Here is an 18,093-nt window from a genome sequence, read left to right as displayed (position 1 = left end):
ACACACACACACACACACACACACACACACACACACACACACACACCCTGCCTTTCATCCCTGGCCTGGCTCAGAGCTAACACAGAGCAGAGACATAGTGGGGAGCTTAAAACCAAGGAGAGTGAGCCAACACAGGACAGGGTCTGGGAATTGCCGCTTGAGCCAGCTCTAGAATTGGCTTGTGATTTGTCCGTTTGGCATGCTTTTTTGTAAAATTCTCCCAAAACTGACTCTGCCCTTTCAGCTGGGTTACCATAAGCCCATCCAGGAGCTTTCTGCAACTAAGAATCCCTTCCTCAAGACACTCTGGTGCCATCTGTTGGACAATTGTATTGAGTGCACACCTATAGCTGATAGGAGCTGTCTCATTGCAAAGTTGTGTGGTGTTGGGCGAATGCGTCTTAGGCCACCAACCCTACCACAAGAGCAACAGCCTCCCTTCACTAAAGGTCAGTGCAAGCTCAGAAAGGCCAAATTAAATCCAGTGTTACTCTGAACAACGCACCAGAGAGAGGGAGAGCCTGCATATTTCCATGCATAGTGCCTTCTAAAGCAACCTCTCTGCCTAAGCTGTGCTATAAAATCAGAGTCTATTTAAAGACAGCTGTACCTCACAGGCTTCCTGTCCTGCTAGGTGGACACACACACACACACACACACACACGAGCCTGGCCTTGCCCTGTTTCCTCTCTGCAGGCTGGACCTAGAGGCACAAGAGCTGCCTGAAGGCCAGCGGAAGTGCCTGCGTGGGCTCCCCAAAAAGGCAGAAGCTGGCAAGCCCTGGTTGCCTAAGCCTGGTGCGCCAGCCGCCCCCACAGCCTCCCCTACACTGTCTGGAACAGTCAGCACACAGCAGCAGCAGCGACACAACACGTCTCCAGAGAGCACCCTGGCGGTGGGGGAGGTTCAGTGATGAGGAGCTGGCTCCCTCCTCTTGGTGCACAAGTCCCCGTGAGGCTGGAGAAGCTGCTGGGCATGCTCTTGCCACATGTTGAGTACATGCCTGTCTCTGAGCCTTATGGCCCCGGAAAAGGGTTCTCACACCAACACCAATTAAGCCTAGGCTGGAACTGTCCACGTGGTCAGGTTTGTTGTTGTTGTTGTTTTTCCATTTTTGTTTGTTTGTTTGTTTGTTTGTTTGTTTTGAGAAATAGCCACGAGTAACCCTGACTTTCTCTTCCATCCAAGAACCCCCAGATTGCTTGTACACGGACCTGGGCCTCAGCCTTTGGGGCCTCGATGGTTTCACTCTACTGCCTGTAGCAGACACCAGCTGAGGCGCTGGAAGAGAGAAATCACAGGCGGTACAGGGGAAGAGATGAAAATTCAGAGGGAGAGAAGAGGGTGGGGCAGGGGTTGTCATGGAGGCTCCCTGGAAGATGGGATGTTCTCTCCCAGCCAGGCAAGACTGACTCTACCCCAGCCTGTGCAGGTCAGGGAAACCAGGTGCACAGGTAGCAGTGTCGTCTGTTGCCACTAGCCCTAGAATTCACCACAGAGACCCTCCTCCCTGATCCTGATCCTGACCCTGACCCTGTCCCAGTGTCTAGTAGATCCGCCCATTTCCTGTTATCTCCTTGTCAGACTCCTCCATACTCCCCATAGCCTCCGGTGTGCATTGGCAACTCCGGGGTTCAGAGATCCCAGGACTCTTCCTTTGCTTTTCCCCACAATGTCCTTCTTTACTCTCTCTTGAGCAGTGATCTCAGTTTTCCTTAAAATGCTCTCTACCTCACTGCTACTGTAGACATACCCAAACGAAGGCCTCTGTGGACTAAGGGCCTTTGAAGGGCCAGTCACACCTCAGTCCCCCAGCAATGGACCCCACTGTAGTTTGTAGTGGAACACTCCCCCCATGGGCTGTAGCTTGGTCTCGATTCTGTCCTGAGCTCTCTGTTTCCTGGTCAGTGCCCTATGACAAGCAGCTCCTGCAGTCTCCCAGAGCCACAGGGCTGCCTAAAGCCACGCCTTCCCCATCATGATGGACTCTGCTCTCTCAAACTGTGAGCCAAACTAAGTCCTTCCTCCCTAAAGTTGTCTCTGCCAAATGTCTTGTCACAGTCTGAGAAAGCAACTCTACAGACCATAGCTGCTACTGTGCCATATCCGACTCATGGGGAGATAAGGAAGTTAAGAAACTTGACCATACTTGAGAAAGGGTTAGACCTAAATTGGAACTCAAGAAATTTGAACAAGCATGACACATCAGGTCACACACAAATCTCCTTCAGAAACACGGACTCTAGAGCCCACAGTGCACCCACTGGTGAACGCCTGGTGTATGTGGAGTCACTGGTGCTTACATGCTCAAACACGGGCTCTGTGTTTAATCTCACCACAGCCTGATCAACAATGCATTGAAACATCACTGGGGAGAGGGAGAGATGGCTCAATGAAGTGTTTGCCTTTCATGCATAAGGACCTGAGTTTGCACACTCGCATGTGTGTGTGCGCGCACACACACACACACACACATATTAGATAAAACATCACTTGGTCTTTAATAGTTGTTCCCGATATTTTCCCAGTTAGCTGTAACATATGCTGCAGTGTTAGCAATACAGTACTCTGGCATGTTAGAACACAGTGTAGATCCCTCCACTGATCACAGTTCACCTTGCTCCCTCTACCTCAGCCAGCTCACACGCAAGCTCTGTGGAGCCCTCTGCACTTGTTCCTCGGTGACCACTCGCCCTCATTCCCACGCCCTCAGAGCACACTTTCCTAAGCACCCACCTCCCTCCCTCAGGAACCACAGCCCACCTGTCCAAACTTCTCTGCACTGTTACGGTTTATCACCTCAGATACTGCTTACCTGAGGCAGGAAGAGCTAGAACTTTGATCAGCCCTTCTGGGAGTCACGTGATTGACATATACATGCAGAAGTCTGGACATGTGCAAATGGTGGGCCTACCTGTGTGATCACTGCACATAACAGTTCACAGGGAATGGATAGTTCTGTTCAGTGTGCCTACAACAAGCACAGAACTCTTAAGAATACTGAAATATCCAATATAGGAGGTGGGTGAGCTGGGATTGTCTTCCACTCATGAGCAACTGTTTAAAATTAGAAGATTAGGCAATGTTGTACTGTGGCCATGCATTATGACAAAAATATCTCTTATATTCTAAGACTGGAACTTCTGCTGGACTCTAAAGCCAGGTCAATAGAGGTCTCTTAAGACTTTAGGACTGCCTTTCTACAGTGTGCTCAGCCCATTTGCTTAACCTGCCTTTAAGAGAAGGAGGTAACAACCAAGCTTGCTTGCCTTGGACTTCCCCTGTAATTAGCCCTTACAGCCTAAGCAAAGGTATAGCTGTAATCTTTAGTTATACACCCTTCTCCATCCTTGGCCTAAGTGTAACGCCCATGTGTGCATGTGTGGTATGATAACCGTTTGCTGAAACTAGCAAATATAGGTTGGAAAAGTCCTTATAAAATGAATATTGTCATTTGATGTTGAACACACTGTATGGGCATTATTTGATAGCATCGGTTTGTTTGTTATCTGGGTCAGTTGTAGTCAACTGTAGTAAATATTTAATCCCTTTTAAAACTTGGTTAAAAATTTCGGTAAAATGTTCCTCAATCATGTAATGTTTTCTGTGCTGTCCAAGATAGAGCAAAGCCCTTTGTTAAGGACAGACATGCAGACACAGACATACAGGGACAGATAAGACAGCATTTGGACAGGCATTTGACAGATTCAGACTCATCCAAGAGACAGGCAGGGACAGTGGAAGACACAGGAATAGCCAAGTGGAGAACTCAAATCTGAGCTCAATCTTTGTCAAATGCTCTCACCAGGAAGAGCTTTGTTGATTTCTTTCTATAATGCGACAGCAATGCATTGTGGGTGACTCTGAGTTTATTATAATGTTTTCAAAATGGCTTCACTGTATGGCAGCATTGAGTAAAACCATGCTTATAAATCTGCATCTAAATTAAATTCAGCCTGAGCCCACACCTCCTCCATGAAGCCCTCCAGATTCCACTTCCTCCATGCTCTCATTAGCCTGAGACATACCCACGTAGAACATATGGTTCTCTGCACCATGGCTATTGACTCTGTCCTCTGGAGCTTCTGGAGCTTCAAAGCTTGGAGAGAGAGAGAGAGAGAGAGAGAGAGAGAGAGAGAGAGAGAGAGAGAGAGTTGCATGCATCCACTGTGAGCACAGGATTTGATACACAGAAATAGCAAAACAGTTCATTCATCCAGTCCCTGAATGAGTATGTTTAAGAGCAGTGTGAGCCAGCATCGTGAGCCCAGGGCTCCTGCTCTGCCCCACAGTCGGGCTGTGACCAACAGCCAGCAGCAGGTTGCTTGGCTCCCCTGTGTTTCCATTTTCTCTTCTGTAAAGTGGAGGAGGAGTTGATAAAATTCCATTTAGTCCTAAGATTCTCTTTTATGCCTCGCCAGAGCCTCATTGTGAGCCGTTCTCTCTTCCCACTCTTTCCGGGGATGATCCTGTGCAAGGCTGGCTGGGAGCAGATGGGGTGGGCAGGAAGCTACTGTGAGGTCAGGAGAGGCGAATGTTTCGGGCCTGGCTCACTCTCCCTGCCCAAAGCCCTTTCCCTGTCCCTGTGGGAATGGAGCCCCCACCACAGGGTTACAAGGAATGTCAAGCTGCTCTCAAACAGTACCTGAAGCCAACAGAGCCCTGGCAAGGTCTGAAGTTGGGTGATGGGGAAATGTCAGAGCGAGGGGGAGGAAAGCCGAGAAGAGAGGTTCTCCCTGTCAGCTCCAGATGTTGTGAAGGCCGAGAGCCCATTCACAGAGTCTTTAGTCTGCTGGGATCCTAGAGGGGATGGTGGCACGGAGAGTCCTTTCCAATTCTGAGGGGCTAAAAGCTGCCGGCTGTGTCTCAGTCACAAGAACCGGAATGGTTCTGGACGTAGGAGAGAAGAGGAGACAGGCCAACTGCCACCTCCACGGGTCCTGCTGATACTGCCGCTGTGTTATCACTTCTGAATCCTTGTGACCACCCAGCCTAACAGAAACAGCATCATGGAAGAGGGGTGTTCACTGTTTCAGAGGGTTCTTAGGGTCCTCCATGGCAGGGGAGGCTCAGAAGCACAGCTCAGTACATGGAGGTCAGACCACGTGATGGAGGCTGTTCATATCATAATGAACCAGAAAGCAGGGGCCAGGTATAACCTTCAAAACCCCTCTTCTAGTGATCCACCTCTGCCAGCCTGGCCCCACCTCCCAGAGGTTTCATGCCTCGCCCCCAAACCAGCAACATCTGCTGGGGAGCAAGTGTTCAAAATGTGAACCTATGGGGGAACATTTCAGGTTCAAAGGACAGCACCGAGTGTTCACGTGCGAACAGTACAGCTCTCAAGCGTCCGCTCGTGTTCGTGTGGACGGTGAACTGGTACAGCTGGGCTCTGACCACAGAGAACAGCAGTCCGTAGGGTGAGGGGATGAAAATCAATGATGGAGAAGTGCTTAGGGCAGGAGAGGAGCATCAAGGCAGTCTCTTCCTGTCCCACACACACACCAATGCTCCACACCTCCTGAACCCCAGACCGCCGGTCCAGCCATTCTCCAGAGGAGACACATATGGCAGAGGAGCTGTGATCTGCCCCAGGTCCCCATTGCTACCAGCTTGGAAAAACCAGAGCCAGGACCCGCCGGGACGCACATTCATTTCATGTGCCTTCTCACCCCAGTGTTAGATCTTAAAAGGAGTGATTCAATTACTCTCTGGTTTTATTCCCTGGCACCCGATACAATTATTTAATTATTCAGTAGTATCTAGAAGAACATGAGAAAGGCCATAACTGCTGATTTCCTTGGTAGAGCCTCATGGTTGTTTCTTTGCATCAGTCACCTGGCAACTGTCATTTGACGTAGGTGTAGGTGCCACACAATCCTCTGGGAGACCTTGACCCACTGCTGGTCAATATGATTTGCAGACGCCCTTCCTATGCTAATTACATCCACTGTTTAAACCATCCTCTCATCTGATACTCCCCGGGCACCATGCCTGACAGGGTCGAACTGAGACGTGCCCGTCTAGCTCAGTGAGCAGATAGATCACTGTGTGGCTCACCACAGGTGTAACGCCTAGTTACCTGATGAAACACCCAAGAGAAATGGTAGTGGTGAAAGCAAACACAATCTATTTCCTCCTATCCTGAGGGTCTGGACCACTTTCAGCCTCCAGACCGACAGCTTGGTTGGACAAAAGAAAAGGGATGGGGCAGTTAGACCGTCAATCCCGATGAAAGTCCCACCCACCCTTCTGCCTATGAGGAAGATGCTTGTACTACTTGAGAGAAGTGTCTCAAAGAAGCTCCCCCTGGTCTTTGTGAAGCACATGACAATACTGGCCGCAGCTGTCCCTACTATTAATCCATCAGAGATGATTAAATGTGTCAGGGGAGAAGTCTGGGTCCTCCAGACACAAGGACCTTCTCCCTCCACTCATGACTGTGTCCGAGTATGACATGTTTTTGAGCTCTTAAGCATGGGTTCTGAGAGCCTGGGTGGTGAACAGCTTCCCAGCCTGGATAGAATATGATGCTGCATCTCAGAGGACTGTCCCATAGTCATATGGCAGGGGACTGTCCCATAGTCAGATGGCAGAGCTTCCCCAAAGCCATGGGGTGTGGGATCAGTGCTAGTTTAAGCCACACAATCGTTTCTACTTTTCTAAGATGTCATGGTTGGACCTAGACTGTGGCCAGAAACTTGAGGTAACAGGATGCTGGCGTGACGAGAAAGAAAGCCAGGGAAGAGCTGCCCTATCTGGGTCTCGCTCATGCTGCTAGACAACACAGACCACTAAGGTAAACTCTCTGAGACCCAATGCTGGGGCATACCCAGAGGAATGTCATTATCTTGTCAAACTTCATCAACCTCAGATATTTCTACATTGTATCTGTCAGTATAGCTCTGTGCCCCACCTGCACCTCAAGAGTGTGTCATGAGTGTCCTTGGGTCAGTGAGGGCCTAGTGGCCCTGCAATCACAGCCTGTGTAACTCTGCTTCAGGCTTATCAACTGTGGGTAGGCACTGTGCCTGGAAATGTCACAACGGAAGTGACATCACAGAGGAAGGTCTAAAACCAGTGAGTGAGAAGCCTGGAATAGTCCAGAAAGACAACATGAGAGTAACCCAATACAGTATGGGACCTCAAGGGACATCTAGTATGGCTTTCTGGTAAATTAAGGAAGCAGAAAATGACTTGCTCAAAGTCACATGGTGGCTGAAGAGTAATAGCAGATTCCAGTGCTCTGCCCCCCAGGGGAGGGCTCTTGGCACCTGTCTGTGGCTGTCTTTATAGGTGAAACATCACACATAACCCTCCCCCCATACACACAAACCTATTGCTAACTGAGGCTCATATAAGCCCTTAGGAATTGATTGAGGCGGCAGATGATGGGGTGGGGGCAGGAAGACACCCCAGTGTTACTCTGAGAGTGGCCTGGGCTTAGTTAGAGAGAGAGATAGACACATATTTGGTCATTAGAGCCAAAGAGGCAAACAGCCATCCCTGCAATGTGGTGTTTCTTAGCTATTTTTCCATCTCAAAACACCTGGGAGTTGCATCCCACGCTGTCAGCCCGAGAGGTTTGCTTTGGCAGCTGCTAAGGAGGATGCTGTGCCTCAGAGTGTGGGAGACTGAACTTGGCTTCAGGCCCAGGGCTTCCATAGCTGTGGAGACAGCACCAGGGCTGCTCTGTCCCTCTGATTCTAGGTTGTAAGAGGGTGAGCCATTCCAGATAAGACACTAGAACCCTTCCAGGAAGAGAGTCGGGCATTCGTGATAATGGAAAGGATGCCAAGAGGCAGATGGAACAACAGAAAATTCACAGCACTTCTGAAGCAGTCGAATGGCTAAGCCCGAGTTCCTAGGGATAATAAATGCAAATGTGCTGGAGAGGTGGCTGCCAGCCTTCCATAAGTTCCAGAAGATGCCAGGTCCCCTGGTACCCTTTCTAAGTGGGAGACAATCATGGGGACGGCTGCCAAGTCTCTGTGAAAGCTCCACATGTGTCTGAATTGCTTAATTGTGTGTGATGCCTGATGGACCATATTCCCTGCAACGCTAGGGAAGCTGGCCAGTATAGGGACCCCACTGCCGCTGGTTCACATGGGGACGAGTTAGGAGAACCCAGAATGCTTTTCCAGCAGCCTTGAGTCACTGGGCAGGAATTGAAACCTTGGAGTACAGTAGATGCTCTCTTATCTCCGGGTGAACAGGAATCCTTGACTGCAAAATTAACATGATGTAATTCATTGTTAAGAGCATTTAATGACAATGCAGAATGAATAAAAAGAAGCGGGCTACCCAGAGATGCCAAGCTGACCCAACAATGTGGAAAAAATCAACGTGCGGGTTTCACACCTTCTGATTTCAAAGCCTACTATAAAGCAGCAGGGGCGTACCGACTTAAGGATCAATATATTGACCAATAGGATAGATGTGAAATAACCTTCAAATATAGTCAGTTACCAAGAGAGTGAGGCAACTGGGCAGATGGGAGAGAAGTATTTATAAATCTTATATCTGATTCAAGGTTAATATTTAGAAAAATAAAGAACTCCTACAACTCAACAAGAACAAAAACCAAACAACTTGATATCTAAAACATGAGCAAAGGGCTTGAATGGACAGTTCTGAAATGAAATATCAAAATATGCAAATGACCAAGAAGCGCATCTGAAGAGATCATCAATATTATGAATCATTACGGAAATGCAAATCAGAACCACAAGAGGAACAAGTTGGCCGTGATGCAGGGAAATTGAGGCTCTCAACACTTTAGGAGGGAATGCAGAAATCTTACAAATACCACCCAGAACGGCATAGTGATTCCTCATATGATTAGTTACATATGGTTACTCATATGATATAGTACAGAACCACAACATGATGTGACCCCAACTCTAATCTACCCCTGGATGTGCATACAGCAGCTCTGACAGCAGTAACTTGATCTGTGCACTCATGTTCTCAGAAGCATTATCAACAGTGGTCAAAACGTACTAATAACCAAATGTGAGTGAGTGTGTATCTGCGCTCTCTCTCTCTCTCTCTCTCTCTCTCTCTCATAGTAGATATATAGATAGATAGATAGATAGATAGATAGATAGATATGAGAGATAGTCTATCTGTGTATATGTCAGAGAGATAGAGATAAAATTAATGAATAAGTATGCAGTATATACTCAATTAAATACTACCCGCCTTAAAAAAATAAATCAAGTTCTGACATATGCTACTGGGTGGATGAAGCTTGAAAGCACTGTGCTAAATGAAATAAGCCACAGTTATTGCAGAATTCCATTTACATGAGCTTCTTAAGAGTCATTGAATTCAGAGAAACAAAGTAGAACTGAGGTGACTGGGGCCTGGGAGGAGAGGAGATTTGTGTTGGAGTTAAGTAATGACAGACTCTCAGTTTGGGAAGATGAAAGGCTCTGGAGGTAGATGATGTGGCTGGTTATGAAACAGCTTGAATGTGCTTACTGCTACTGAACTATGCCATCAAAACGGTTGAAATGGTCATTTTTTTTTAAATGTGTGCTGCACTACAATGAAGGGGTAAGAGAATCTCTCAAACTAACCTGGAGAATCTTCTCTAACTGTCTCTAAACATTCGTTCTGGACAGGAGAACCGTACACTGAAGGGCTGCATGTGCCAAATGTCTGCCAAGCGAGGCCTGGAGCAAGGCAAGCTCAGGGGTAGTATGTGGCTTTAACTTCAAAAATAGCTTTCTACTGATCGGTGCCACTTTGCAGCAGTAGGGATCACTCTGGGAAGCTGAGAACTGCTTGCCACTCAAGAAGGACTGGTGTAAAGGCAGAATAGGGACACCCAGGACAGCGGGAGGTTGGAGCCACTGACTTCTGTGACTCCATTAGCTCTCACAAAGCCAGGCCAGTTTGCCCTGGATCTTGCCCTGACTAAGACATAGGCAGTAAGCAGTTCAACTGAGGCTAGGCAGACCCCCATTCTAGTCCAGTCCTTTAGGAAATATCCATTTGTCCTTGATGAACCTCAATTCGATAAACACCTGCCAGGACCTTCCTCACCTCACTCTGGTCCTCAGAGATATGGGACCAGTTAAACAGGGACTTTGGAAGGAAGGCAATTATGGTTGACACCCCTATGCCCTTCCTTTTGCTCTGCTTTCAGGAAATAGTCAGTGGTATGTTCCCAAATGCAATCTCGGTGGTCTGGGAGATGGCAGTATTAGTGCACTAGAGTTATCTAATGAGACACAGTCATATCAGTGCATACTGGTGTGTAGCTGGTCTTTACAGCATGGAGAGTGAGCGGTGTTTCTTTATGGAAGTGGTGCAGCTTTGTGTTTCAGACAAGCCTATGAGGCTATTAAAGGTGAGTAAGGAAGAACTATGACTAATGGACACAATGATTGAAGAAGGGGAAACCTGCGAAGGTGGAGCGTGAGTGGCTAAGGTTTAGAAACCCTAGGGTGGACTGGGGAAGCATTTGTCTAATTATGCCCCTGCCATGGGTCCCCAAAGCCTGATGACTCTGGCAGGCAGAAGATAAGCTCTTTGGGTGGGTTGTACTGTCTGACTTCCTTAAGAAGGTATGGGGTGACAGCAACTAAGAAACCAAACTTGGTTGTGAGGTTTTCCATCTTAAGGTCCTCCATCTATGAAGTGTGAGGTTGATTAGTGTCTACATCCTTCATGACCAACCTCCTGCCTCTGCCTTTCTAAAGTCCTCTGTCTACTCACCAGGCTCTACTAAAGGAGAAGGCACCCTACCACAGCTGTGGTAGTCTGAATAAAATGGCTCCCATAGGCTCAGAGGGAGTGCCTCTATTAGGAGATGTGGCCTTGTTGGAGTAGGTGTGGCCTTGTTGGAGGAAGTGTGTCACTGGCACACCAGGCTTTGAGGTCTCAGAAGCTCAAGTCTGACCTGTGTGTCACAGTCACTTTCTGCTGCTTTTGGATCAAGATGTAGAACTAACTCTCAGCTCTTCTCCAGCACCATGTCTGCCTATATACCACCAATGCTGATAGCGGACTAAACATCTGAATTATATACTTAGTCATCAGGGAAATGCAAATCAAAACAACTTTGAGGTTCCATCTTACACCTGTCAGAATGGCTAAGATCAAAAACTCAAGAGATGCCACATGCTGGTGAGGATGTGGAGCACTCCTCCATTGCTGGTGGGAGTGCAAATTTGTACAACCACTTTGGAAATCAATTTGGTGGTTTCTCAGAAAACTGGGAATAGTTCTACCTCAAGACCCAGCTATATCACTCCTGGGCATATACCAAAAAGATGCTCCACCATCCCACAAAGACACTTGCTCAACTATGTTCATAGCAGCTTTATTCATAATAATCAGAAACTGGAAACAACCTAGAAGTCCCTCAACTGAGAAATGAATAAAGGAAATATGGTACATCTACACAATGGAATACTATTCAGAGATTAAAAACAAAGATATTGTGAGTTTTGCAGGCAGATGGATGGATCTTGAGAATATCATCCTGAGTGAGGTAATTCAACCCCAAAGGACATGCATGGTACTCACTTATAAGTAGATATTAGCCATAAAGTGCAGGATACCCATGCTACACACCACAAAAAAAAAAAAAGGCAGAAGCGAGGATGCCTGAATCTCACTGAGAAGGGGAAATAAAATAGTCATGAGGCAGATGAAGGGAGGGAACTGGGTGGGAGAGGAGATGGGGAGGAGTTGGGGGTTCAGAATCAGGTGTGGGAAGGGACAAGAGGGTAGACCAGATGGCCATGAGAACGAATGGAAATCTGCAACTGACAGAGATGGGGAGGTAGGGGGCATCTCCAGGAAGAGATAGAGACCTGGGATATGGGAAACATCCAAGAATCAATGGGGTGACCTTCGCTGTAACCCACAGCACTGGGGATATGAAACCTGAAGAGGCCACTTCCTGTAGCCAGGTAGGAATCCCAATGGAGTGATTGGAGCACCAATCCACCCACAAAACTATCAACGTCAAATTTATCCTGTCTACAAGAAGTGCAGAGACATTAAGATGGGGAGCTGGAAGTGGGAATGTGCCAAGGACAGGAGAGAGAGAAAAGGAAGAGATGGCAGTTTGTTACAGATCTCAGCATCTTGGGATGTGTACAGTGTGAAGAGATTCTATGAATTCACCCCAGAGGAAAGACAGGGCAAAGAGCAATGAGCAGAAAATTCCCATGTGTGTACACACACACATACACACACACACACACACAGAGAGAGAGAGAGAGAGAGAGAGAGAGAGAGAGAGAGAGAGAGAGAGAGAGAACATTTTGCTATCCATAACATTTCTCTTAACTTTATGTAAACCTCAAATATATATAATAGAATTTACCAAAGACCAAAGTGAAAATTTGTCACTAAACATGAAATAGTCAATCATTCCAGTAACCAAAGAAAGAATACTGAAAAGCCTTCCTCCTATAATCCGGCTGAGAGATTACACTTTACTAACCAAGTTGGCAGTACTACATTTGTGGGACTGTGCTCCATCTGAAATCTACTTCCTGTGCCACTTAGAATCGCCCACCAAAAGCTTGACCCAGACCAGCAAGATGGCTCAATGGGCAAAGGCATTTGCTTCCAGACCTGACAACCTGAGCTCTGTCTCAGAACCCACATGGTGGGAGGGGAGAATAAACTCTGACAAGTTGTCCTCTGACCTCCACACTTGCACTGTGACAACTTTGCACTTGTACACACATGCACAACACACACACACACCACAAAATGGCTTTTTAAAAGCTTTAACCATGGGCATACCGTTTGACTTAGAAATGCCACTTTGGAATTTATCATAACGAAAGAGTCTTGAATCCAAAAAACACATTTAGGTGTATTGTTTAGAAAAGAAACACACCATAGGTGTCCAATAATGAGGTATTCAGTCAGTACTGGAGTAATGAGCGAATGACACATTCTAGCACAGTGGTTCTCAACCTTCCTAATGCTACCACCCTTTAATACAGTTTCTTATGTTATGGTGACCCCCAACCATAAAATTATTTTCATCACTACTTCATAACTGCAGTTTTACTTCTGTTATGAATTGTAATATAAATATCTGTGTTTTCTGGTGGTCTTCTGTGGGTCATGACCCCCAGGTTGAGAACAGGTCAAGAAAATACACTATCATAAATACAGAAATAGAAATGTTAAGTAATATTTGATGGCACCAAAATATCCATGCTATAGAGCAGAGGATATACCAACCCACTATTTCATAGCACATATGCACAGAAAGGGCTAGAAATTAGTGCATCTGTCACTGGTGGGTGGTATTTTTCCAGGTGATGTGATTAAATTATTCTCTTTTATATTTGCATGTGTCTATTTTCTAAACTGTGTGCAATGATGAAAATTGGCTTTATAAGAAAATAAACTCCTGATGACATTTCGTTTAAGAATCAGTGAAGTTGCAAGTTTAGAGTGCTGGGCATTACAAAAATGCCTTGTGCTCAAAGCTCCTCAAGAGGTGGGAAGTCAGACATAGGTGCAGAAACGGAGAGTCACAGCCAGAGAATAGAGGGCATGCTTGCTTCTGCCAGGGTGGACTGAAGGGTGGGGATGGAGGGGGGACTTGGGGACAGCACCAGGACAAAACTGGTGAGTTTGCTAATGTGTTGTTCTGCTGGCCACAGGGAAGCTGCCTGTCTTCTCCTGCCCCAAAGTTCCTTTTCCCTTCAACAGACAAATACTGCCCAGCACAGATGGAATTCCACGAGGCTCAAGTCAAGAGGACACATGGTGAGGGGGGGAAGGTGGGCTTCCGGAGCACAGCAAGGAGCCAGGCCCTGGCATGGAGGTATGGTGGGAAAACAAAGCTAGCTACTGACCTCTGGGCATGTCCATGGGGTCGAAGCTGGCCAGCAGGTCACGGCACCACTGACGGTCACCCTCCACCTTGCTCAGCCAGCTGTTGCAGTTGAAGTAGTAGCGGAGATGGGGCCTCTTCATGTCAGTCACTATAACTCGGTCCAGGTACCAGCTGGCATTCAAGCCTGTGTTATCATGCTCAATCCTGGGGCGAGAAGCCAACACCCCCACTTCACTAGCAGAACCAAGATGCTGCCCCTTTCACACGAGGGTACCCAATGACTGCTCCGGAGAGGGTCCAGTCATCTCCTTGCTTTAGTCCTAAGTTTCCTCATCTACTCATGGTGATATTTTGCAAGGTGGATGTGCACATTAATGGTGATTATGTTGTCGCACTTCCACGGGGAAATAGTTTACTTCCTGGGAAAATCCAAGTCCCTGGAGCTCTCAGTAGGAACATTTTGACTGGGCCTGGAAGGTCCTGGGCTCTTTCCTAACCTCAGTCTCTGCCAGCACTGCACTCTGTCTGCCCTGACCCCAGCTGTACGTACACCCCATCATGTCTTGAAGCCTATCAGAGTCTAGATGGAAAAGGTAGCCAACCCAGACCTAATGAAGGGAAAGCATGAGGGAATGAGTAGAGAGCGGAAGCCCCCTAGCCCTTTAGACTGGCCCCTTGTGTAAACTGTTCCTCCCATTACTCTGAGTTGATCAAGTCCCCCTCTCAGTCACTCTCACCCCCAGGTACCACCCTTCATCTTGCCATCTAAGGATCCCATCCTGACCAACATTGTCCCATGGAAACGTCACATGAACCACACACACAATTTTAAATTTTTCTAGTAGTCTTGATTTTAAGGCTATAGAGAAGCTGGTAGAATGGATTTTAATAATATATCGTATTTCCCACATAACCATGTAAAAAAATTAACAATACGTTGTGCATTCTTTTTCCTGTGTTAAGTGTTTTTAAAACCTGGTGACTGTTTTATCCACACAACACACTTGGTGTGAGTCAGCTATATTTTACATTCACAATAGACACATGCCTTCTGTGCTGGGGAACAGAGATACAGACTCTTCTGAATCTGTGTTCCAAGTCTTCTCCCACTTCCTACAGCTCCCACCTCTAATTTCTTCCCCATAATGACCTCGTGGGACATGGAACATCTCATTTTGTCCCATTACACTTTAGGCTTATCCCAGAAGCTCACATTCCTGTAAACTCCATGACTCCAACCAACAGATGACCAGCCTGCTACACTGGGCCTCTGCCAGGCACAGAGTTTGGCCCCAGCAAGACTTTGGTCAAGGACCACTTTCCACACACCAATCTTCTTCCCCTGCCTCCCTGTAAGAGCCCTTCTCTGTATATATTCCCCTCCCTGCACATAACAAGTGCCTGGCCTTATATCTTCTTACTCTCCCAGCAAAGGGACTCCATGGCCCCAGGTTTTCTAGTGGGAGGGGAAAAAGCTAGGACTGAATTGAGGCTGCATCTGAGCCCTGTCCAGATTGCAGTTAGAGACAATCAGACCACAGATGACCCTAAAGCAAGCATATCCCAGATAGCGGTGGTTAGCAGAGGAAGACAGTTCACAGAAACCCTCCCAATGAGAACATTGTGGGATTCTCCATCTCAAGGCTTCTTACAACACAGTCCTCACTGAGTGCTTAGTGCTTACCACTGACTGTGCTATGCACCAACTCAGTGAGTCCCAGCATTATGTAGATGGGGCACCATTATTAGAGAGGAGGAAGCAGAGACGTGGAAAGATAAACTCTCTAAAATCCTACACCTAAAAACCAACCAGCAGAGCAGGCCTTGGACTTGGACCCAGGGATTTGTTCCCAATTATCTTGCTTTAGTGTCTCTAAGAGCTAGCGGAAAATTGTATCAGATTGCCCTAGCCCATGAAAGCAAGTCTCTAATGGGACAGCTTGGAGCTATGAGCTCTGTGATACAAGGGGGTGGGGATATGGGCAGCCAGTGATATTGAACATCAAGAAAATGTCAACCTTGATCACCACCACTGTAGTCGGGGGCAGACTCTCACCTGATTTTATAGATGAGTCCCACGTTATTGGTTCGCACCCGGAATACGTCAACGTTGGCTTTCTCGAAAGCAGACTCGCTCCTACGGTGAACACGTGCAGTTAGTCTGAATAATGTGTCTCACGGGCCCAGGAACAGAGCCAGAGGCTGGCGCACTCTTCTTGGTCCGTATGCCACTTGCTGGGAGAGCTGCATGCAACTGACTACCGTTTTGAGCTTCCTCCCTAACTTGGTCAGAGACGAGGAGGGGAAGGTCAGGCAGGATCATGCCGAGGCGCACATCCAGAAGTTCAATTAAGCATTGCCATGAGTCACCAAGGCAAACACAGTGGCTGATACCCAGCACCATTGTGTGCCCATGCAAACCACTATGTAGTAGAACAACTGGGATCTGCTCAGGGAAGAGGAGAGAGTGATGGATGGATGCCTGGGGCTTCTTATCTGAAGGCCCCCTTGCACCATACCCATCACCTGCCCTGTTCTGTGAGAAGAACACAGCCCCAAGTAGATGCAGACCTTGGGTGGCCTGTGATCCTGCCATTGAAAAGGGGTCCTTCCCCCCAACCCCCAGCAACCAGGGAAGCAGACGCAGTAAGGGGAATATCATGACTGGCACCCGGCAAAAAGTGCAATCAGAGGAAATACACCTCAGGTGTGAGGCAGTGTAGACCCCAGGCCAGTCCCAGCTTCTGCACATCCTACGTTCAAGTGCGTCACACAGGAGGCTGGAGGCCTTGCCCCCAGCTCTTCTGGAGTGGACAGCTGAGTCTCATGTTGGCATCTATTTCACCCTCTGGGTGGGCCAGGAATCCAGCTGTGACAGCCCACATCTGCCAGCAGCTTTCTGCCTCCCTCATAGCTGAGCCCTCTGGTTTGAGAGTCTATGCCCTCAGCCATAGCTCGTGGCCCAGCACACAGCCAGGAGAAAAGAAAAACACAGAAGACATTTGCCTATGTGATGGTTTATACCTTAAATGTATTCCCAAAGCCCTTGTGAATCTCATACCCCACACCTACCCCAATCGCTATTTGGGAGCCTGTAAGAGGTTGGACCTAGAAGTATAGCCCAGTAATAAGATAAAGCATTTTCCTGGCATGCATGAGGCCCTGGTTTCTATTCCCAGCATTGCACAATAAAGAAGGCAGGGCCGAGTGGAGGGGAGTCAGTTCGCAGAGGCTATGCCCTTGAAGGGGGTATTGGGACCCTGTGGTAACTCCTCTTCCTCGCTTCACTTCCTGGTTGCTGTAATTTGAACAGCTTCCTTCACGGCTGGTGCTGACCTGTCACACCATCACATCTCCTAAAAGCCACGCAGCCAAACTGATCATGGATCAAAACCTCCAAAACTCTGGAGCAAAATAAAGTCTTTCTCTTTTGAGCTGGTTTGTTTTAAGTATCTGTCACAGCCGTGGATGTTAAATAACCAAGCTTATGGTTATTAACATTTACTGTCTGGCTGTGTTCTTCAAAATAAAGGGAGTGAAGGCCACAGTCTGAAGTCAGGCACAGAGAGCCTTCCAGGTTCTTCAGTGCCCAGAAGCTGGGATTCTGCCAATGGATCCACTTTGAAGAGCAATCTGTCTTGGGGAGAAGTTTCCTTAAGAGGCGGGGCACAATGGGGTGGGGTCCCAGCCTCCTACAAAAAGAACAGAGCCCGTGAAGATGTACTAAGGCAGCCTCGTCAGGGAAAGGAGGACCCAAGAAGCCTGGGAACAGAGAAGGAAGGAGGAGAAAGGGGAAGCTTCTAGGTTTGCTGTAGGGAAATGGAGACTCCAAGGCTTCTGGCATGTCTCTGAGCTCAGGTGGGTGTTTGTCCAGGGGGAGGGGGGAGGAGCCGAGCAATGCCACGTCAAGTGTGCAGGCAAAATGTTTCCTCCAAAGAGTGATTTGATCTCTTTCCTGGGAAGATAAAGCTTTTGGATCCGGTGTTGAAAATGGAACCAAACCAAACCAGTACCCGTGGAGGTGTGCCTGCTGATGTGGGGTTTGCGTCTGAGGGAGAAGAACAGGACACTCCAGCTTCTGGTTCTGGCATGGCAGCTATGACGTAAACTTGAAAGGAAACCACATGGACATCAATTCTGTACAATAGGATTTTGTGAATGAAAAACCAAAGAAAGTGAATAAGGCATTTTCTTTTTCATTTCATGGCATAAAGCAATAGATTTTTAGAATAAGTCAACAAGAGTTTCTGCATTAAGTAAAC

General features: G+C 47.6%; 1 protein-coding gene across 2 annotated transcripts in view; it reads right to left on the bottom strand.

Moving 5' to 3' along the window:
* Loxhd1 (lipoxygenase homology domains 1) overlaps nucleotides 1-18,093 on the bottom strand; it is a 160,437-nt gene that overhangs the window by 132,633 nt on the left and 9,711 nt on the right. For both annotated transcript variants that reach the window (XM_028783217.1, XM_028783218.1), the window contains exons 3-4: nucleotides 15,888-15,968; nucleotides 13,851-14,035 (exon numbers count right to left, since the gene is read on the bottom strand). In XM_028783217.1, the coding sequence (XP_028639050.1) occupies nucleotides 13,851-14,035; nucleotides 15,888-15,968 (266 nt within the window). The remainder of the gene's footprint in view (nucleotides 1-13,850; nucleotides 14,036-15,887; nucleotides 15,969-18,093) is intronic.

The sequence above is a fragment of the Grammomys surdaster genome, unplaced genomic scaffold, assembly GCF_004785775.1.
Source record: "Grammomys surdaster isolate TR1022 unplaced genomic scaffold, NIH_TR_1.0 1036, whole genome shotgun sequence".
Lineage (NCBI taxonomy): Eukaryota > Metazoa > Chordata > Mammalia > Rodentia > Muridae > Grammomys > Grammomys surdaster.
The sequence above is the reverse complement of the archived record's forward strand: the minus strand, read 5'-3'. Positions and strand labels throughout refer to the sequence as shown.